The 23,739-nt window shown below is 39.5% G+C and overlaps 1 protein-coding gene across 1 annotated transcript in view; it reads right to left on the reverse strand.

The window, feature by feature from the left end:
- Positions 1-657: 657 nt before the first annotated feature.
- CD226 (CD226 molecule) overlaps positions 658-23,739 on the reverse strand; it is a 31,530-nt gene continuing 8,448 nt past the window's right edge. Inside the window, exons 3-6 of the mRNA XM_088535657.1 lie at positions 13,856-14,188; positions 3,318-3,429; positions 2,470-2,524; positions 658-909 (exon numbers count right to left, since the gene is read on the reverse strand). Of these exons, the coding sequence (XP_088391783.1) occupies positions 772-909; positions 2,470-2,524; positions 3,318-3,429; positions 13,856-14,188 (638 nt within the window). The 3' untranslated portion in view covers positions 658-771. The remainder of the gene's footprint in view (positions 910-2,469; positions 2,525-3,317; positions 3,430-13,855; positions 14,189-23,739) is intronic.

The following is a 23,739-nucleotide window of genomic DNA, read 5'->3' on the forward strand; positions in this document are numbered from 1 at the left end:
ATTATTAAATATAACTTGACAGTGACAGAGTCTGAGTGTTTTGTTTTCTCCTGGGCATTAAAGTGTGTGTGTATCTGTGTGTCTGTGTGTGTGTATTGAGTAGAGGCTAAACTTCCATCCCTAAATGGCAAGTGCTGAAATAACCTGTTGAGCCTCAAGAAGCCTGTATAACCATAGAGCTGTCAGACAGCAAGCTGCTGGTCCTGGTTTCAAATCTGGGTTCAGAGATCCCTGATGCTTTCACTTCTGTCAGCTCAATGATACTGCATAATAACACCTACAGTGTGAAAAATTATGGATTTGTTTTTATTATTTTATAACAGTTTTCAAATTTTCTGAATTTGAGATGCACAAGTCACAGATACAGACAACATCAAGCACATTTTATTTCTCACCCTGTCGCATAGACTTCTCAAACCAAATTAACTTAATGCAAGCTTATGTCATTCTGCATATCAGAGCAGTTCTAAAATTGCTGCTTAAAAATGTACCTACTGAGTTAAAAAAAAAAAAAAAGAAAAAAAAAAAGAAAAAGAAAAGAAATGCTTAAAACTGTAGCCATACAAATAGCCTTTACTTGTGCATATGAATCAGATGATAGGTAGCAAGGATATACTTGGTACAATGTGAAGGTGGCAGACATAGGCAGCGGCACCACTGGGAACAGCCACTTTTAACTCTCCGTGTGAAGACAGTGCAAACAGAATCCACGGTGAGATGCAAATACAGTGATTTCACTTTGGTTGCTTCCTACCAAGAAGGAAGTTAATATCATAGTCTTGTCTTAGGTTTGTGTGAGGAACTTCTGCAGTTGACGTAAATCTCTGTCTCGTGGAGCGATGCCTCTTCTCTTCTTCTTTCAGTGTTCTCTATACCGTGAAAATTAGATCTTCCATAACTGTTATAAGGCTAGAAGAACATTTAAAAAAAAAAAAAAAAAGTTAAGGGACCTCAGAAGAAAGTTAACTGGGAGAGCAGAGTTCAGGCAAAGTTCAGCAGAAGAAAGGCTTGTTTCAATCATGAGCCATGCTAGGTGTGGGCACAACGATCTCTGTAGGGCCGTAGGTTTCTGTTGCCCTCAGTGTAATAACACCCTAGATTCCCTTAAGTGAGGGAAGCCTGAGGCTGAGATTTCTATGTAAATAGTACAACACACAGATGCCTTTTGTATTTCAGAAGGAAATGAAATAAGCTTTGAGTCTTCAAAGAGTAGAGACAGGATGACACCTTGCAAAAAGTTAGCATGTTCCAAACTCTGAGTTTTCCCTGTGGATCTAGAATGTTTGCAAAATAGCTGCAACTTTGGAAAAAGAGAAGTATGACAAATTCTCATACACTATTTTATTGCTAGGAAATTTTGAAGTATCAATCAAAATATTTTCTATCTGGGTGTATTGTACCAGTTTCAAGTCATTAAAAAAAACATATTCACAGCTATCCCACATCAAGGTACAAGTGTCCAGCTTCCTGCCCACAACTTCGAATATTAAAATAGTCAACTATGCTGATCTTAAAACATTAATTATTCCAAAGTTATTGACCACTCTAAGAAGTAATAATATCTTTAGGACAACTTAATGTGATGGTAACTTGGTTAACTGGAGGAAAGGCACAGGAAGAAAGATGGTTTCTGCAGCAAGCAGCTAGTCCCTGTCCTGTGGTTGCCCCACAGACTGCTCTGTGCAACAGAGCACTGTGCAAACAGTGACTGAACGGGCAGAATGAGAGAAAAAGTAAAATGCAGGAGGCTGATATAAGGGCATATCAACCCTGGAGATTTACGCTGGGTCACACCGAAATGCCAGCTGAGAGGGGATAAGTGAAAAGCTCAAGAGTATCATCACATCTGCTGTGCGAATGAGGCCATTTCCCTGGGCGTGAAAACCTGATTCAGCATATGAAGAGAGGAGGCAGAGGCAGCGAAGACGGTTTCTGTCTTTCCATTTATAAACTTCAGGCCTCAGTAAGGACTATTAACAAAAAACAACAGCAACAAAAGAAAAGACACTGCATTCCAAAAAGCTGATTTTTTACAGTACACAAAGAAAGAGTAGGCACTGAAACATCTGCACAACAAAAAGTATGGTGAAACTGGATGGAAGAAAAAAATAAAGTGACTGTCATCTATATCAGTGCATGGGAGATTTTTTTGTGGCTTCCTTTTGCATGTAGCTGTTTGGGAAAATAAAAGATATTACCAATACACAACTATTTAAAAAACTGGCAAGCCAAAAGAGCTATTTTGTCAATACTAGCCAATGCAGTTGGGCTTCTAAATATACTCATAAAATATGAAAGACTATTAACCAGAAAAATCATGAATAACCATACTTCAAAATATTTGATAGTTCTTGTCAGTATAGTTAAAGATTAAACAAGAATATTCAAGGGTTGTATCAGACACAGAAGAGACCACTGTTTAAGAAATATATATCATGTCAAGTACAAGTAAATGCCAGCTGATCTTACCCCATTCCAAGAAGAGTGCAAAGCTTTTGCTAAGGCCGGCGTGATCCTCTTTCTCCTGGGGACACACAGTCAGCAACGTAATGAAAAGAACAGCAAAGATGCATGATAGCATAGTCCAAGTAAGAGATAGTGTTGGTATAGTTTATTTTCCTACTGAAACCAATACCAGTACTGAAACCAGTACAATAAAAATCTAAGTAGCTTTTCCTCTGGCTTGCAAACTGTAACGTGTGAGATTAATACTGTTTCATAACCTCTGAGCCAGATAAAAAGACCTTCCTATTCCAGCAGATCAATAATAATATATTTCTAACAAAGTCCATCCGCTTTTTGTATTTTGATAAGGAAAAGAAATGTTTTTTTCTACTCGCTATTTCTTTTCCTTGAAAGCAAAGCTCATAGATCAGTCAACTATTGCATATTCAGCAAGGAGTATAGCAAACTTAGGTAATGGTTTAAATGATTGTCTCAGGTCTGTCCAGGACCAAATTTGGAACATAGAATCTGAAGGACAAAAAAGTGCTGGAACATCTATGCCTGTGTTCTTCCTGACAAATCACCCTTGGCACCAAGTCTCAGCTAATAGCCCTGTAAGTATTTAGCTAGCCGAAGAAATTAGAGTAAGCTGATTTTTTTAACAACAGGAAAAAAAAAAGAAAAAAATGTGAAAATGAATATTGCTTAATAGGCTAGGAAGTTTTTTCACTTTTAAAATTTTTTCAAGAAAATTTAGATTTTCACATCCACCTTTTTTAAGTGTATCTAAAAAGAATATTAGAGGATGTGCTGCTAATACCCTCACACTTTACGTTTACTCGCTACAAAAAGCAAATTGATTTGTTACTCACTTCTTGCGATAAGCAGTGATGATGCAGAAGATCAGTAGGAAAACTAGCAGTAAAAAAGCAGCAGAAATTCCTCCTGCTATGTAGATAGTAAACCATTGATGATCCAAGGTTGCTAAAATATGATTGTAATAAATGCTATTAGCATTCTGGAAAAAACAGCAGGAAACTTTCTATGACACACTAAATTGAAAATCAACAGTTATGCAAACACATTATTCCATGCCAGCGTCTGTTCAATACTTAGACCTTGCAACCATTTCCTCATTTCTAAAATGTCTGTTATGCTGAACAACAAAATGTCTTTGTGTTGCTGAACTAGCTCTTACAAGAGGTGTCACTGGGATGACTGAAGGTGAGTGAGCACAGCAAAGCAGTGTTAGACAAAGTAATAGTGCCCTATATGTTCCTTTCCCATCTTCCTTCCTCCTCTGTGAGGAAAGCAGATCAACAACATACACATGTGATGATACATGGATAGTAAAGGCACTCAGACAAGCTATGGTATTTATTGGTATTGCAGAAGTTGTCTCGTAAACTAGCCATGCAATACTTCCATAGGCAACAAGACATTTTTCAGAGATCAAGAAGAGCATCTCAGTCCAAGAGGGTTTTCCAGTCAGTACTACATAGTTCTGTCAGTTTTTTACTGCTCTAATTAAAAGAGAAATCTGTTCATTTAAAAAAAAATCCACAAAAACTTCTCCTAGTATGATAAATAATAATAATAATTAAAAAAAAAGTAACCCTGTATCATATATTCTTTGATGATATATCAGGAAACCCACCCTGTTTGTTCTAGTCCAACAAAAATGCTTTCTTTTGGAATCACAGGCCATGGAAGAACACATTACCTCTGAAGCTCTGAGATGTGCTTAAAAAGCTTAGGCTAAGGGTAGCATGTCCTGACTAGCTATATAAGTCAGGCAAGGTAGAGATAGAAACAGGCAAGATTGTGACTTCAAGGCAAATACTGTGATTTGATCACTTCTAGTATCAGTCAATACATTATCGTAGTACCCAAGATTGTGAAGTGGCTATGTCATATTATTCTCATTTTTTCAGAAGAAAAACATCAATAGAAGAAATTATGTATGTGCCCCAAATCATCCAGGAAGGTCACAACACAAATCCTCAGCACAGTTATTAAGAATTTAGATCACGCACTATGAATATTTTTTTCCTCTGGTCACAATTTTGAACTTTTTTAATGATATTAAAAAGAATATATGTGTTAAACCACAAAACTTCATGCAGTGCCAACTTTTTGCAACCCACCCCGTACCCTGCTTCCTGCTTCTCTGTTGCACCTCATGCTAGCTCTCTGCAGACTTAAGACTGAGAGGACAAAAAGCAAGCAGACTTAACATAACTAGTAGGACAACAAAAAATATCTTATATAGGGAAAATACAGCTAGCAACAAGTCTACAGTGCGCATCTTAGCTGGATGTAACATGTAACCAATGTGTAATTGAGACAAACATTAGGTGTGAGTCTGTCCAGCTACATGCCAAGGAAGTATTCCTTGCACGTTCTTCCGTTTCTGAACATGCAGGAGTAAGACAAAACAAAACAAAGAAATGGGAGTGTCCTGGTATGGAAAAACAGTAATAAAAATGGTGAGCTCACTATAAAAAAGTCATGGATATGCCTCTTGTATTATTACAAGAACTGTCTGTAGGTTAGTCCTTCTTCAGTGCAGATGAAGCAGTGGTTGCTTCCAAGAGTTTGTGTTCTGCAAAGACAAGAAGGTTATGTGCCCAATACATAGTGAAACAGTCAGCTTCACTAGTGACAATAATCCCAGCTGGCCAGCTGCTGAGCCATCATCAGATGGCTTTTCTGTCCTGAACATCATGACCAAGAAAAGAGGGTTTTGAAAAATGATAGAAAATGTTCGCCTCTTTATATTTGACTGTCCTAAATACATTTGAGACTTGCTAACTCTCACCTCTCTAGTATTAATGTGCTCTTTGGAAAGGATAACAAAAATACTGATTATAGAATAGTTTTAGCCTTGAATTTCAATGTTATTCTACTGAAAAGAACGACACTTCTCTCAGAAGTGAATGTTGCTGAAGGTATGTGGCACATCAGACATGGCTGTCTGATAACATAAATGTCTTTTAAAATGTAACCACAGGTAAAATCACATTATATCCAACATGGCTGCAATATAGATAGATACTTAAAATGGCAGGATAGCGCGTATATCTGTGACAACTCTCAAAAAAAAAAAGTCTTTTTTTCTAAGTCTTTAGCTAAACATCACAAGAAAATCCTTATCTGTACCAGTGAGTAATTAAAAAGACATCCTGTAACAAATAAAGAAACTTTAGGATTTTAGTTGCTCCATTAAAAATACTATGTTAAATTATCATCATGAGTGAGTAAATTTGTTCCAGAATTCAGTGGCAGCCTGATCCCTGCAAACTCCATTCCTCTTTTCCTTAAGTTTCACCTTCAACTTTATAAGGACAAGATAATAATCTCTGAGGAAGAAAAAAAAAAAAAAAAAAAGTGTGAGAGCTGGGATTAACAGATGTCAGTTAAATTTGGATGAGAAAAGTCATTAAGGTTTGTTTTAGGAGCAACAATTCAAAGTCCTTTTGCATCTTCAAATCTGACGTGAGCAAAATGTCCCTCATGCTTTTGTCTTCTTTACACATCCAAAGCCTATTGTAATTAGTGACACAACTTCTTTTAGGCATTAGACAACCTATTCCTCTCTCTCCCAAGTTTGTTGCTTTGGCTTTGGCTTTTTTTCTTGGGTGACAGTTTTCAGGGTACTGGCTTTGGGACTGAGTAGGAAGCACTGATGGCCCAGGCAGTTGTTTGTTTGCACAAAAAGTTTGACTGCACTCTAAGGGTCTTGATGCACCTTGTCACATGTCTAGCTGGACTGGGACATATGGCATCCTAAATACACGTTACTGAAATAGTTTCACCCACAAGGGAACAGCAGACATCCATCATTGAATAAATTCATGCTCAGAGACAGATGCTTTGTTGGTTAAGAAATCCAAAAGAGACTTACACATCAACTTACATCTATGTGAAGGAATCATAGAATCATTAAGGTTGGAAGGGACCTCTAGAGATCATCTAGTCCAACCCCCCTGCACACGCAGGGTCACCTACAGCATGTGGCACAGGACCATGTCCAAGCGGGCTTTGAAGGAAAAGGAAATATATTTCATTCCTACTCTGATTCTCCTCATACACTACTTTTTGGGATCAAAAAATATAGATTTGTATCTATAAATCTCAATAAGCTAATCTTCAAGTACTATCTGTCTCTCATATTTTCTCTTTTCTATAGCATAGAAATCATCTCCCAGCATAGAAGACCTGAATGATAACCCTGAAGAAAATTCCAGCATTTCTTCTCTTTTCAATTGTGCCCCAATGCTGGATTTATCCTATTCTGTTCTGTTATCTTAGCTGTTGTCCAATTCCTGTTCTCTAAAACTGAGTAAAAAGTCTGAGAGCAGAAAGATTCCACTATAACTAAAAATATAATTGAGGCAATGTAACAGTGATCTGAAATGTAACAGGCAGTAGGCTTGAGGGTAAACAGGGTGAGTAGGGCTAAGGGTAAACAGTGGAAGACGACCTGAGGATAAACAGCAGTAGGCTGAAGGGTTAACAGCGGGAGAAGGCCTGAGGGTAAACAGCAAGAGTAGACCTGAGACTAGACAGATGCAGTAGGCCCGAGGGTAAAGACGGTAAAGACGGGGAGTAGACCTGAGGGTAGATGGGGGAGTAGGCCTGAGGGTAAACGGGGCAGGTAAGTCTGAAGGTAAAGAGTGGGAGTAGGCCTGAGGGTAGACAGATGGAGTAGGAGTGAGGGTAGACGGGGGTAGCCTGATTGTAAACAGCAGAAGTATGCCTGAGGGTAGACAGGCCTGAGACAAAACAGCGGGAGTAGGCCTTAGGGTAAACATGGAGAGTAAGCCTGAGGGTACCCAGCCTGAGTAGGCCTGAGGGTAAACAGGGGGAGTAGACCAGAGGGTAGACAGCCAAAGTAGGCCCGAGAGTAAAGAGAGCGAGTAGGCCTGGGTGTAAAGAGGGTGAGTAGGCCTGAGGGTGAACCGCAGGAGTACATCTGAGAGTAAAAAGGGCAAGTAGGTCTGAGAGTAAACAGTAGGAGTAGGTCTCAGGGTAGACAAGAGGAGTAGGCCTGAGGGTAAACAGAGTGAGTAGGCATCAGAGTAGAGAGGGGAAATAGGCCTGAGGGTAAGCAGGGCAAGTACGCCTGAAGATAAAGAGCCAGAGTAGGCCTGAGGGTAAGCAGCAGGAGTAAGCCTAAGGATAAATAGCGAGAGTAGGCCTGAGGGTAGACAGAGTAGATAGGCCTGATGGTAAAAAGGGTGAGTAGGTTTGAAGGTAAACAGGGGGAATAGGCCTGAAGAGTGAAGAGTGGGAGTAGGCCTGAGGGTAAACACTGGGACAAAGTCTGAGAGTAAGTAGGGCAAGTAAGCCTGAGAGTAAAGAGAGGGAGTAGGCCTGACAATAGACAGGAGGAGTAAGCCTGAGGGTAAACAGCAGGAGTAGCCCTGAGGGTAAACAGGGCAAGCAGGCCTGTGGGTAAAAGGGGGAATTAGGCCTGAGGGTAGACAGGGGCAGTAGGCTTGAGGGTATACAGCAAGAGTAGCCCTGAGGGTGAACAGGGCAAGTAGGCCTGAGGGTAAACAGGGTGGGTAGGCCTGAGGGTACACAGCAGGAGTAAGCCTGAGGGTGAACAGGAAAAGTAGGCCCGAGGGTAAAGAGAGGGAGTAGGCCTGAGGGTAGAGGGCGAGTAGGCCTGAGGGTGAACAGTGGGAGTAGGCCTGAGGATAAACAGGATGCATAGGCCTGAGGGTATACAGCAGGAGTAAGCCTGAGGGTAAACAGGGCAAGAGGGTAAAGAGAGGGAGTAGGCCTGAGGGCAGACAGGAGGACTAGCCTGAGGACAAGTAGGCCTCAGGGTAAACAGCGGACGTAGGCCTGAGGATAAACAGGGCAAGTAGGCCTGAGGGTAAACAGGCCTTAAGTCATTTTAGGAGTGATAAAATTATGAGAATCTCATAGATTTTGCAAATCTTAGAGGTTACAGAGAAAAGCCCTTAATTGGCTTTACATTTTCCCAAATCTTTTTCAATATTTTTGTGAAATATTATTGAATGGAGGTAGAATTATTGTGAATTATGAAATCAGAACAAAAATATGGTTCTCGTTTAAGACATCTCCTGCATTATATGCAGATGTCTGCCCTCAGGGTCTGTCTAAATATGATTTTCTGTGCGAGCAGGGCCCCACACTGGTGCTTTCGCCTCCCTCTTTATTCTCTCTTGTTCTCCTCCCATTGTTTTTCAGTTTATTTTTCCTGATTCAACACTCTCATTCCATCAGTTTATGGAATTCCATCAGGTTATCTCAGAAAGGAAACAAAGCATGTAGGCCCACTCCCAAGTACTGCTGTTTGATTTTCCTAGTTTTAATTATTTTTGATTTTTTTAGGTATTTTGATATGCAGAAGGCACACAAGTATAACTCTCAGTGACGTTGCCATGTATTTCCCTGAATATCTAGTGAGCAGGAATAGAGCGAGGGTAAAAAGTGATTTGGAGATCTTCAAAACCTGCCTGAATTCAACACGTACTCTAGGTGTCCCTACTTGAGCAGGGGGTTGGACGAGATGATCTCTAGAGGTCCCTTCCAAACTCAACCATTCTGTGATTCTGTGATTCCAATCATTTTGGAACAAAAATGAAAAAAAAAAAAAAAGATGATGTCCATGTCCCTGTTCTTCAGAAATAATTTCCTCTAACAGCCGGTAGCCAATATCCCCTGAAAGCTCAAATAAAGCTTTCATGTTTTAAAGTTGTTTTTATACAGAATAGACCCAAAAAGATGGTCAACTGTAACAACTCAAAACGCATTACTCAACCCATAGGAACACCAGTAACTCAGTAATCTAAGTATCCAAAAGAAGTATGAATGAAAAAAACAAGGTATAGACAAAAAATTTCTGTGCATCATCAAGTCCCACTAGCACCCACCCAAATTCAGTTCACTAGCCTCTTGCATAAATTGCCAGTCCTCTCCATAAATCTCTATAAAGCAGATCCCGCTCAGTGCAGCCTCTCAGGCTCTGCCCTGCACAAACAGCACGGACGTGCTGCTGATGCTGGCACTCGCAAGCCTAAGACCCTGGAGACACCACAGGGCCATTGAAATAGTTGAAATGGTGCTTTAAAAATCCATCTGTAAGACAAGATCAGGAGGGGAAAATGGATTGTCTTAGGGTAGGATATTTTTCTTTCTTCCCATGTCAGTGCAAAGGGGTATACTTGCACATCAAGCTGCAGAACAGGACCCGCCAAGCTCCCATGGTAGCCTGATTCACTGACAGCTGTCATGGTTGTGAAAGCCTGTCACAGTCAGAGCCATGGCTGAAGCCTCTGATCTTTTAACACTGAAGTAGCTTTGCTCACTGATTCACTTAAAGATCACCTCAGCTGGCTACCAAGAATGTGCTGGAAAATGTATCTGCACCTGTTTCTGACGACTGGAAAGTGGGGACCTGGTCTATGTGGCACCCATTTGCTTCCTTCAGACCATGAAGCATCTGTGGACACAGTAGTGAACCGTAGCCTTCACCGCTATGAAGTATGTTTTGTGGTGTTACTGGGGGACCCTTCGCATGAATTTGCGGGGTGGGATCAGAAAGAGCTCCATACTGCAGAACCACTGGAGGTCATCTAGTCCAACTCCTGGCTCAGAGCAGAAGAGCGAGGTGCTCAGGGCTGTGTCCAGCTGAGTTTTGAATACCTCCAAGGATGAAGATACCACAGTCTCTTTGGGCAACCAGTACCACTATTTCACCCCTCATGTTTTTTTTGTTTTGTTCTGTTACATGTTACTGGGATTTCCCATACTCCAGTTTGTGTCCGCTGCCTCTTGTCATATCACTGTGCACTTCCAAAAATAGCCACCTCCGTAACCTCCTGTGAGGTAGCTGAAGACAGCAATAATATCTCCCCTTAGCCTTTTCTTCTCAAGGAGAGTAAGCATGGAAGAATTCCTTGATCTTGGCTTTGGTCTCTGACTTGGAAAGACTGAAGCAGGCTGAGAGAACCAAATCTGCTGTAATTAATGTTTATTGCATAGGCTGATTTTGCTCTGGTACAAACAGTCATCAAGCCTGAGTTTCCCAACTAGGCAGTGATGTGATGTAGTCCAGAACCTAAAAGTAACATTTATATACCCTGAATAATTAGGGAACTAGGACTGGCATAAAACAACATACGAATCCTCTTGAATTTATATGCATACCTAAGGCTGCCAAAAGCATAAAATGTTATTTTTGGTAATATGAGAGCACCCTAGAAAATACAGAAAAAAAGTACCATTTAAAATTTTGGGGTGAATCTTTGAAAACTACATCACACTGTGATCTGACTGGATACAACTCTAATAATATTCAAGGCTTACTTTTTTGTTCAGGAATCACAAAACTCACATATGCTATTTTTTATTCTGCTTCAAAAATATTAAGAAAATCTGTTGATAAAATCTAAAGGATTTAAATCTATGACTACTAAGAACACATAATACAGGTAGAGGTTGACATTTTCAAGCTTGGATGTGTAAGTCAGAGGGTGAGCTTTTCAATTAGAATAAGTCAGTAAGGTAATTCTGACCTCCTAAAACTGTGTTTAAATACCATCATGGCTTCAGTTTTTCAGATCTGCTGAGAACACACAGCAGTGCACAACTTTCCATTTTCCTTTGTCTGAAATCGCTTCCTATCTCACTATCAACTAAATGGGTGTTTGAGGTCAAAGAAAGATGTGCAAAACACCCATTTTAGCAGGAAATTTTTCTACTGAATAGCAAAAGTCACAATATTTAGTAGGATAGAGCAAACAATCTTAATGGCTTTGAACAAGTCTTATGGTTTTGCCTTCACAAATCATGGAAAACATTGAAGAGAGCTTGATGATTTTTACTGGCACAAATGCAAGAATAACAAAGGCTGTCCAAACACTTGAATACCTGTTTTCCTACACCTCCTTTTTTTAAAAAAAAAAAGAAAAAAGAAATTCCATAATGTTTCTTCTTGCAGAAATATGTTCCCAAGACAAGAAGCACATCCCTTCATTACATTGGACAAGTGGACAGTGAGGTGGATTGAGGACTGACTGAATGGCAGAGCCCAGAGGGTAGTGATAAATGGGATCGAGTCCAGCTGCAGGCCTGTGGTCAGTGGTGCCCCGTAAGGGTCAGTACTGGGCCCAGTGCTGTTCAACTTGTTCATCAATGACTTGGACAAGGGCACCAGAGTGCACCCTCAGCAAGTTTGCAGATGACACCAAACTGGGAGGAGTGGCCAACACTCCAGAGGGCTGTTCTGCCATTCAGAGAGACCTAGACAGGATGGAGAGTTGCACAGAGAGGAACCTCATGAGGTTCAACAAGAACGAGTGCAGGGCCCTGCACCTGAGGAGGAATAACCCCAGGCACCAGTACAGATTAGGGGTTAACCTGATGGAAAGCAGTTCTGTGGAGAGGGATTTGGGAGTCCTGGTTGACAACAGGTTAACCCAGAGCAATGTGCCCTCGTGGCCAAGGCCAATGGGATCCTGGCCTGCATCAGGAGGAGTGTTGCCAGCAGGTCAAGGGAGGGGATCCTGCCCCTCTACTCAGCCCTGGTGAGGCCGCACCTGGAGCATTGGGTGCAGTTCTGGGCTCCCCAGTACAAGAAGGATATTGAGCTTCTAGAGAGGGTCCAGCGGGGATCCACAAAAGTGTTTAAGGGACTGGAGCATCTATTGTATGAGGAAAGACTAAGAGAGCTGGGCCTGTTTAGTCTGGAGAAGAGAAGGCTGATAGGAGATTTGATCAACATGTACAAGTACCTGAGGGGTTAATGTAGGGAGGATGGGGCCAGGCTCTTCTCTGTGGTGGCCAGTGACAGGATGAGGGGTAACAGGTGTAAGTTGAAACATAGGAAGTTTAATCTCCATATGAGGAAGAACTTCTTTCCTGTGAGGGTGACAGAGCCGTGAAACAGGCTTCCTAGAGAGGCTGTGGAGTCTCCTCTGGAGATCTTCCAAACCCGCCTGGATGCCACCCTGTGAGATGTGCTCTAGGTGTCCCTGCTTATGCAGGGGGGTTGGACTAGATGATCTCTAGAGGTCCCTTCCAACCTTTGCCGTTCTGTGATCCTGTGTGATTCTGTGATTGTGATATCTCTCAGAATCAGTACTTTTGAAACTATTATGAATTCTGCAAATAATCCCTAAATCCTATTTCCTTGTTTCTACCTCCTTTCCACAAGATTTCTTCCCTTCAAAAGTTCTTGGCATCTTCTCAGTAGCAGCTTCTCAAAAAATACTCTTTTCTTTCATCTTTCTCTTTCCACCAAAACAGACTGTTTCCCTATTTTTATTTAAACTAGAGCTGTTTTCCCAAGTTCTAGGCTCAATATTTCAAAACGTCTTTGAAATTGGGAAAGGAAGGGATATCCATGCGGAATAAAGATATCCTTACACCAGCAGAAGAAAGACATTGGAGGAGTTTGGTAGTGTGTCTTCATCCTAAATTAAGCCAGACAAAATAAAGTGACTGAACTGACTGAGAAAAAAAAAAAAAAGTTTCTGTCACTACTTGGTTCACTCAAGGCACAGATGTCAAATCAAGACAGAATAAGGCCCTCTGAGCTTTTAAGAGACTTCAGTGGCTGTCCATGAGAGTGTTGCACAAGATGACACATGACCTGTCATTCCTTTCCTTTTAGTGTTTCTACTTATTTCTCTGGCATTATTGTGTTATGAAACAGCCCCAAACATTAAAGACAAATGATTGGAAATCCTTGTCAATGCAAACTCTTCGAATTGCAAATGTCAACATACAGTAGTTTATCATACTGCACTGTGAGCGTTTAAGAGGAAAACAGCAGATATTTTCTGAATCATACTGTACTTCAGCTTTTTCATTGATTTCATGTTTTTTTCTTTTTTTTTCCTCCATACAGTAAACACCCATAACTTTATATTAGCATTGTTGGAATAGTAGTGATTTATAGGATTTACTTCAGGAGCTACAGAAGCATGGAAACTCTCTTCTCGCCACTTCTGAATAAGCCTATCATAGAATAAAGATATTCTGAAGTTTTATGCCCCTCTACAACAGGAGAATAATGCCTGGGGTGGTAGAAGAACCATATCTTTCAAAGGTAATTTATAAAGTATAACCCCAAATTAGTCTTATTTTCTTCATTCATAATGGAAAACAGAAAAAAAAAATGTGAGAGTCAGCCTACACTGAGACTGACTGAGAGTCAGTCTGTGTATATTTAATATGTTTCCCTCCTGTGAGGAGTTAACTGGTTAACAAACAGACAAAAAATGTTAATTTTGCTATTCTTTACATGCTGCAAGTTTGAATGTTGTGTCCATTCGTTATTTGAGTACTACTCTCTATAGTAAAAGTGTGATACCTCAAAGGGTGCTATCTGTGAAACCATTTATCACTTTGCTTCTTTACTTACCAGCCACTGTAAAACTCATTGCAAAGATTTTGTTTCTTCCAGTAACTACACAGCGGTACATTGCAAAGTCAGAAGCTGTAACATTTTGAAGGACCATCATGGAGCTTGTCTTGGAAGTGCAGTCCACCAGTGTACGCCCTTCAAAGTCTGAACCAAAGCTCTTCTGCCCTAATGAGTTGCAAAGGACCATGAAATCCATCTGATTTACTTTAATTCTTTCCCACATCACTTGCTGCACTGGACTTCCAATATTATAAGGGCAAGTAAAAGTGACGTTTCCTCCTGGCTCAGTAAACACATGATTGTTTTGTTTCTCAGGTACTTCAAAATCATCTGTTGAAAAACACACACACACACAAACATATAATAAAATACAATGAAAGGGAAGGAAGGAAGGAAGGAAGGAAGGAAGGAAGGAAGGAAGGAAGGAAGGAAGGAAGGAAGGAAGGAAGGAAGGAAGGAAGGAAGGAAGGAAGGAAGGAAGGAAGGAAGGAGAAAAAGAAAGAAAGAAAGAAAGAAAGAAAGAAAGAAAGAAAGAAAGAAAGAAAGAAAGAAAGAAAGAAAGAAAGAAAGAAAGAAAGAAAGAAAGAAAAGAAAGAAAAGAAAGAAAAGAAAGAAAGAAAGAAAGAAAGAAAGAAAGAAAGAAAGAAAGAAAGAAAGAAAGAAAGAAAGAAAGAAAGAAAGAAAAGAAAGAAAAAGAAAAGAAAGAAAGGAAGGAAGAGAAAGGAAGAAAGAAGAAAAGAAAGAAAAAGAAGGAAGGAAGGGAAGAAAGGAAGAAAGAAGAAAAGAAAGAAGGAAGGAAGGAAGCAACGAAGGAAGGAAGGAAAGGAAGAAAAAAAGAAAGGAGAAAGAAAGAAAAAGAAAGAAGGAAAGACAAAGAAAAAGAAAAATATGCTTATAATCAATTAAAGTAGTCAAGTGAAGTTCAACGTAAATGTTTCCTGAATGGTAAAAATTAATGAAATTAGCTTACAGCTTCAAGTTGAAATACAGAAAAACAGCATCTATGCATTATAGACTATATTTCCATGCATATCTAAACAAATCAGTAAACTATGCAGCTATGAGCTGCTGCAGCATTGCAAGAAAGATATTTCTGCACATTTCAAAAACATTAATGCATTATTAAACGTCTCAGTAAATATTCAACAGCAGAAATTATGAGACCATTCTAAATAAACTTGTGGTAGTCTCATCCTTCCAAAATTATGATTTCATGCTAGTTATATATATATAAGAAAGGAAATAAAAAAAAAAAAAAGCTTGCCATGACCCTCAAGGCATTATAATTTATGAACAATTATCACATTCACAAACATCATCACTCAAAGATATAAAGAAATTCTTAACCACTTATACACTCTATCTTGCAATATTCAGGCTCTGGTATGCAAGGAGACTTTCAGATAAATTCAATCGCTCAGTCCCACATAAACTATAAACATATTTTAAACCATTTTAACTGAAAATTCTCTGCTCAGAGCTATTGTTTTTAGTAATAGAATTCACTGTTAACAGATTTAAAAGATATTTACAGAAAATTTATCAGTGTTTCTGATATTCAGGGCACTCAGCAGACATTTGGTTTTTAAAGGCAACTTTGTAATGCATACATTTCTTAAGTAAGGACTAGTACTGTCAACTTTAGTACTGAAAAAGATTAATGATCAAACTGCTTTGCCTGCAATGTAAAATGACTGATCTTTCAAGTTGTTCAAGGAGTTTTTCTCATTAGATGCCTTGATGTCAAAAAATGTCACCAGTGAATATTTCTTACATGTTTGCCTTTATATACAGTAGCAACTGGAAGCAGAGACCGAAAATTAAAATGGGCAGAGAAAAATGGCAATCATTAAATGCATCAAAATCTGTCTAGTAGGTTTTAAAATGAAGATGTAAACAGCCTTTCATGGAATGGCATGGACCCAGTAGTACTCTGGCTGGAACAGATTATGATATAAGACTGTTTTAAGTTTAAATACTGCTTGATACAACACTTTTATCAAAGACCTAGGGAGGATAATGCTGGTATACTTTGTTGTTTTGGATGTTGGTAGTACTAGGATGGCCAAATCATAAGTACTGGAGAAATGACCAATAGAGGATGACCTAGCTCACTCTTAAGATAGGTATAAACAAAGGGTAATGGTATTTCATGTAGCCAAGCATACTACCCTAAATCTAGGAATAAGTAACTCCATTCTTGTTGGATAGATGAGCACTTTACTGTGGAAGCCAGAGAATCTGAAGAAAAAATTGCACACTCTCAGTAAAACCATGAAGAGTAAAAATGAAAAAGGCCAGCTATAATTTTTGAATATTTTATCAATGGAACACAGCACAGAAAAAATACATTCCCTCTGCCTTTGGAGACCAGCAGTATGATTAAAAAGTTTAAATGCTGAAAGACAAAAGAAACCATGTCTAATTAGTTTACCTAAAAAAAATAATGAGTAACTTGACTGCATGTAGATTACAATCAAGGAGACAGAAAGTTAATGATAGACAAGGACAGAAGTGAGATAAATTCAGACTAAACAGAAGGTACAACATAGTTAAGTAAGTTAATTAACTCCTTGAACAACTTACCAAAAATGGTTAATTTTCTATCACTGAAAAAGACAGACAAGGCTGGATAATCAAGTCAGAGATCATGCTAGTTCCAGCAAAAATTTACTCACTGAAGTATAACTATTACTCAGATCAGATTAAATGACTGCTATAATGGGACTCTACGCTTGCGTGAAAGGCTCCTTGAAGCACAGATCCCAAGGTCCAATCCTTCAGAAGTCACTAAAGTAGAACAAGGTCATTTTCATGCAGAGAACATTCAGATGGCCAGGGCTATTTAAAAAAAGGGCTTGGAAGCCAAATCTCTCTCACACATCATATTCCTACAGGTTAGAGCTTTTCCTCCAGCCCCACTTTTCAGACCACCAGCTTTCAGTAACTGTTTTGCAATGGACCACACATCCTATCCCAAGTCTTGAATAAAATCTCTTCTTCTTCACTTTATCTTCACTGTCCCCTTCTGCTACGAGCAAGCTCTGCTGCTACCTACGCTTTGGACTCTCCATGTGTCCCCTCTGCTCCTGGGTCCTTCATTTCCTGCCAAAGCCACCTTGAGCTGGTGGCCTTGACAGGACGCTAGGCATTTCTCCTATCTAAACCTGCTTATTAAGGACATTCCGTAATGGTATGGTACCACCCTCCTCACAGAGCATGCTCCCCAAACCAAACAGCAGCAACCAAGGCCAGAGGAAAAAGCAGCCTTTTCTCTTGCTGTCCTGCTGTACATTTGCTAGGAAAATATATGTTAGGCATGTAGTGAACTGTGACCAAACAGATAAAAGTCATTCTACCATAACCATGAAAATCTCTTCTGTTGGATAATTTATTAGTTAAATCCTTGTGATAGATTTGTCCAACAAGACAAATTTGTCATACAAATTTGCCAGCTTCTCAATAGTATATCACACATTTTTTTGTTTTGCATATATTTTGTGCTTGACAGTTACTTTCAGCCATTTACACTCTTAATAAAAGATTTTAATCAATCCCATTCTTAAAATATGGTACTGTACACAAAATACGCGATTGTATAAGGCACAGGTAGTGGAGAATCAGGCCTACATAGTTGTAATTAAATTTTTCATGTGAGCTTATATGTTTCAGACTTTCATTTTAAGCAATTGTTCCTTTTATTTTGGCACCAGTATCAGCTTCAGTTTTGATCCTCCTTCTCCTCTGTTAAGCACTTTCTTTATTTAGCAGATTTCTGAACACAGTTTCTTTGCTTTCAGCGTGTTATGTATGGGATGAATACCTCCCACTCTGAGAAGTGCTTCTGTAGAAAAGTACACCCACACACCTACACCCCTGCAACCACACACAAAAAGCACACTATACCAAGCTCATGTGACTATTTCAAAAATGGTAAAAATATGTAACACTGCATCTGATAAAAATCGACATCCCCTTCCCTTTGCTCATTCCAGTGACTGCAGCTGTGCCTGCTCTGGCAATGTAATCGTCCTCCTGGTAAAAAGTAGTAGCAGGTAAAGTAGGTGCATTTGACTCTGCTTGTCAAAGAGGTGCTCTGTGTTGGACACTCCTATCAAGTCTCTTCTGGCATAGCGCTTTCTCATCGTATATTGCAATTACTCATGTTTCCCTTTGTTGTAGAACCATTAGAAACATACAGAGGGAAAAAAAAAAAAAGAAGAAGAAATGAACCGAAGATGAAAAGTAAGCTCAAAATTTCATGAAGATGAACATTCTCCTGGTCTTTTTAGCACCATGAATACCAGATTTCAACTGAGAAAATATTTCCAGAGGATTAACCTCTTCATTCTTCCCGAATAAAAGAAATATGGGGTGATATTTAAGCCCCAAAATAATGTCTTCCCAATGTATTAATATATAAGACACAGTTTTGTATGATTTCTAAAAAATATTTTTGTCATTTTTGAGATAAAATAAGGATATAAGGATGAACAGTTACTAAATAAGTTGGAGAATTAATGGCCAATAAAGATTTTTATTTCCAAAAATGTTTTAACAGTATTTTGACAACCAGGTGTAGTAGTACAACAGTAGTATACTGCTTGAAAAGAATGTATTTTTCTAACAGTGACTATTTGGGTTATAAAGGAAAAAAATAAAGCATTCATACTCCTACGCTTCTCAAAACATCCCTTTAACAATAAGAGATATTGTAACAAAACTGTGAATCTGTATCTACCAATTATTAATTCTTCATGAGATTATAAACACTTTGTATGTATTTTCAACCCATCCTCTGATTCTGGTTTGTTTATGAACACTGCATCACTATTACTATATTATCCTGTCTTTAAAGCTGAATGCTAGTTACTTGGGGTGCAAGGAAGAAAGAAAGAGAGTACAGTTCTCATAACAGAAAGAAAATCATCCTCTGTTCTGACACAAACATTCATGAATTTCTAGCACAAAATATTTGTGGGGGTTGTTTTTTTTTTCTTTTCTTTTTCTTTGTTTTGGTTGTTTGTTTGAGGAAGAAACCATTCAACAAGAGCATATAAAATGCCATTCTGGAATTCAACCCCAAGAGTCTAGAAAGTGTGAGAGGTCAGGATCCCAAATTTTCATCCTCTACAGGAGTCATTATCTCAAGATGAAAGGAATTTATCGGCAGTAGAAACCCAATAAATAGAAAGAGGTGACACAGACTATTGCACCCAGCCTTCATTTTATTGTTAATGATCCACATTTTTCCCAGAGGATGAATACAAGTATTATTACTGTGAAACTATACGTCACAGCCCTTGCATGCATGTTTGTGCATGTTTGTGCCTGCCTGCTCTCATCATCCATAAGTCTCCTGAGGGATCAGATTCAGATAGTACAGGGGAAATGCTATTTTAAGCCACACAGGACAGAAAAGGCAGGGGAGGAGGGATAGGAAAGGGTGAGAAAAGTCAACTGATCCCTAAGGACAAATATTTGAACATTTGTTTCTCAGAAGGGAATTTCGAGCATTCCAAAGCAGCAGACAGCACACTTTCCCATTCCATCCAGTCCCGGTGCCATGAGGCAGCACAGGAATGCCAGGGCAGCATGCTCTGTGGTGAATTTCTGCCCCATGTCTCAGAATCTGTTTATTAGTTCTAATTTTTTTTTAAGGACTGAAAATGTATTGGAAAATAAAGGTACAATTCATTTCATAATGCATTTTGGTAACAGCTAATAAAATAAAATAAAATAAATCAATATATTCTCACTATCTTTTACTGAACATTTCCTTTCCATTTTTTCTGTCCTTATTAAATTCTCAATTATATCATCTGATAGGCAAGCTGAAAGCAAGGTTCATCATTAGAAATAGCAGTAGTAAAAGTAGGATCTGCCAATGGAAGAACTTAAGAACTTAAAATATAAACAACCTGTAGTGATTTTTTTCAGAATATTTGGAACTTTAACTATCTGAATCTGTTGTCCTTTTTACCAGAATATTTGGAACTTTAACTATCTGAATCTGTTGTCCTTTTTACCCTCTGCTTACCTTCTGCTGGTACTCATTCCATAACCTAGCCCCATATAAGATATTGTTCAATTTGTGCTAGGCAAATTAGTAACGTTTTCTTAATTTAAAATATTTTAAAGCTATTACTTTTTGCTTTTCATTGTACCCTGAAATTGCATACTGTAATGATTTTCAAATTCCATTATCTCAAAATTTCACGCATCACGTTACACTTTCAGAAACAACTAACAAGGTTATAAAATTCTGTATGCCACAGAGGTATTGGTTGACACTAGAGATTATGTCATGTTTTAGTTAAGCCATATTTCACCATGGGTGCTGTAATGGCACTGAATTAGAAAATTATGGCTGAGGAAATTAAGTATTCTGGCCTATATAGGCAGGGAAATACCTGAGAAAAGAAAATCCAACTTAAATTAAGGATTTGCTGTTTCTGACAGTTCCTTTACCCTTTATCTAATTGACATCTTCCTATATCAGGCTGAAATCACTTGACAACTGAAATTACTCCACTTCCCAGTTGAATACTATTATTCAATAGGTAAGTGGAGCAGTTATTACAGAATCACAGAATGGCTGAGTGTGGAAGGCATATCTGGAGGCCATCTAGCCCAAGCCTCCTGTTCATAGCAGAGTCAGCTAGAGTAGGACACCCAGAGCCCTGTTCAGTTAACTTGTCTATGATAATTTTATGGGAGGCAATGCCAAAGGCACTGCTAACATCAAGATAAACACCCCACTGCTCTCTCTCCTTGCTCACCAAGCCAGTCCTCTCATCATAGAAGTCTGTCAAGTACTTAAGCACAATTTGTTCTTCATAAATCCATGCTGGCTACTCCAGATCACCTTCTTGTATTTAAAATGTTTGGAAGTGGCTTCCAGGAGCTTTTGCTCCATCATATCCAAGGATCAACGTGCTACCTGTAGATATTCCACATCTCCCAGATCTTCTTTCTCATCTTTCTTGAAGACAGGAGTGACATTTCTTTTCTTACCCAAGAAGTCCTCAAAGACCTTTGCCAATCACTATGATCTTTCAAAGATATTTAAAAGTGCCCTTACAATGACAATGGGCAGCTCTCTCAGCACCTATGGGTGGATCCCATCAGGTATGCCTGTCCAATTTATTTAAATGTTACCTAACCTGATCCTCTTTCATCAGAGGATGTCTTCCTTGCTCCAGACTTCCCCACAAGGCTCAGGGAAATCCTGAAAGCAAACCTTATCAATAAAGACCAAGATGAACGAGTCATTGACTACCGTGGCCTTTTAGATATCTTATGTCACCAAGTTTCCTGCCCCATTAAGCAGTGGAATATATTTTCCCTTGTCTTCCTTTTGCAGATAAGGTAGAAGCCTTTTTTGATATCCTTCACATCCTTCACCATATGGGCTTATCAACTGCAGATGGGCTTTGGCCTTCCTAACTACATTCCACATCCTCTGACACTGTCTCAATGTTCCTATTGGATCACTCCATCCTGTTTTCATTTCGTCTTATGCTTCCTTTGTGTGTTTGAGTTTAGTCAGGACCTCCTTGCCCATTCATGCAAGCTGCCTGCCATGTTTGCTTGATTTCTTGGTCACTGGAACAGACCACCAGAGGATGTGACCCATGTGATCCAAATCAAACACTCTCTCTTATCCCTCTCTCATCCAGGGCTGTATCTCATGGGATTCTTCCATGTACATCCCTGAACAGACCAAAGTCTCTCTGTTGAAGCCCATGGTTGTGATCCTCCTATTTGACTTGCTCCCTTCTCTCAGGATCCTGAACTCCATTGTATAATGGTCACTGAAGACATGGTTTCTCCTGGTCTTCACATCCCTGAACAATCCTTCCTTGTTTGCAAGTATGACGTTCAGCAAAACACCTTTCCATATGAGATCCTCAAACAACCTTGCCTGAAAGTTGCAGAAATCTGGATTCTTTGTGCTCTACTGTGCTTTCCTTCCACAGATATCAGGGTCATTAAAGTTCTCCAGGAGAATCAGGACCTTGAAATATGAAATGCCTTCCATTTGAGTGGTGAAGGCCTCACTACTTCCTCCCAGTCAGATGGCCAGTAGCAGGCCCCCAGTATCACCCACATTGATCTGGTCTCTAATCCTGACCAATGTGCTCTCAGCTAGCCCCTCACTTGTCCCCAGGCAGAGCACCATGCAATCCTGCTCCTTGTACATAAGGGGTTACTCGCCCCCCCTTGCAATTGCAGTCTGTCCTTCCTAAAGAGCTTGTACACATTCATCATAACGGTTATATGAGCTATCCCACCATGGTTCTGCGGCCCTGATGATCACATAGGCCAGCAGCTGCACACAAGCTGCACACAGAGCTCTGATTCCTCCTGTTTTTATCCTGATGGTTCAAAGACGTTTCACATGGACACCCAGTCATGTTGAGTTCCCGGACAAATTTGAGAGCTTGCCCAAAATGCTGCCCTCACAGCAGTTCCTTATTCCTTATCCTGGGATGGGCTTTCTTCCATCCTATTTTGTTACAAGGTCTCTTTTGTCCACATTATCCTGCTTGCCAACCTAGTTTACTGCTTCCATACTTGTTTGTGAGGCATCTCCTCCATTCCCTGCTGTTCCTAGTTTAAAGCAGTCTTAGCTGATCGGTGAAGATGCTTTTGCCCCACCTTGTCACCTGCATCCTGTCTCATCCTTTCAGTCCTCAAACCTCGAAGAGGCTTCCATGGTCATAAAAGCCAATACCCTGATGTTAACACCAGTTGCGCAACAAGGTGTAGGCCTGCAGGTTATGCCACCCATTCATCATACTTTTCCCCTTCATTTTCAGAATCATGCAGAAAACCACACAGAGCCTCATATCTTTGACTTGACCTTAGCACCATGTAGTCATGCTTGATGTTCTCCAGGTCTCCCCTGGCCATAGAGAGGTGCCAAAGTGAAAGAGAAGCAGGCAGTAGTAGTTGAGGGCTGGTCAATCCCTGGCAGCTTCTCTGTGACACTCTGCAACAGCAAAGCTCACTAAACAGTAGGTTGGGTCAGCAGGTGAACAGATTAGAAGTGTGATTTGTCCCCAAATTATCAGGCAACAAGAAGTCAGCTTATTTTTTTTTCCTTGATATAGTTCATTCTGATGCGAGCATTGTAACCAAGAGTAGATAAGAGCATCATTATTCTTAGTAACTAACTAAACATCTAATATGGTAAGAAACAAAGGCAAAAAAAAAAGAGGCAAAAAACAATGCTGAATTAAGGGGTTTGTATATTATAAACAGTTAGATGAACAGTGTCGACAGAGTGACAGTTTCCAGAAAGACTTATTTTCTCAGGTATAAGAACAGAGAGCATATATAAGACAAAGCAAGAGCTATATTTTTTAGATGGAGCGTAGCTGATTTTTTGTTTGTTTGTTTTCGGTATTCCGTTTTACTAAGGATATAAGCAAACTGGAGAGATTCTGAAGAGAACAAGATAAAGTTTAGAAACATGACCAAAGAACTGTATTTAGTAAAAAAGAGATGGCTGAAGGCTGATATCCTGAGAGCCTTCCGGTGAGTAAAAGGAAAGGACTACAATGAATAAACCCAGTTTTAAATTAGAGAAATTTGGGTTAGATATAAAGAAAAAGATTACCATTGCAAGGCTCGTTAAGCTCTAAGGTCACTGTGTAAGAATATTGTGCATATATTTTCCAAAGGTAGAAGTGGGTGATTCAGCTATGCTTATTCTGCAGCAAACCACAGAGATAGATGAGATGAATTTGCAATGTCTCTTTTTACCTGAATATTACACCAAAAAAAAAAAAAAAACCCACCTTTCCATTCTTTTTTTTTCACAAAGATAGGGGACATGTCTACACTGCTCCCAACAGTTCTTTTTTCCCCTA

Source organism: Tinamus guttatus, unplaced genomic scaffold (genome assembly GCF_059628265.1).
Source record: "Tinamus guttatus ecotype Peru unplaced genomic scaffold, ASM5962826v1 Tinamus_guttatus_pri_ptg000639l, whole genome shotgun sequence".
Taxonomy (NCBI): Eukaryota; Metazoa; Chordata; class Aves; order Tinamiformes; family Tinamidae; genus Tinamus; species Tinamus guttatus.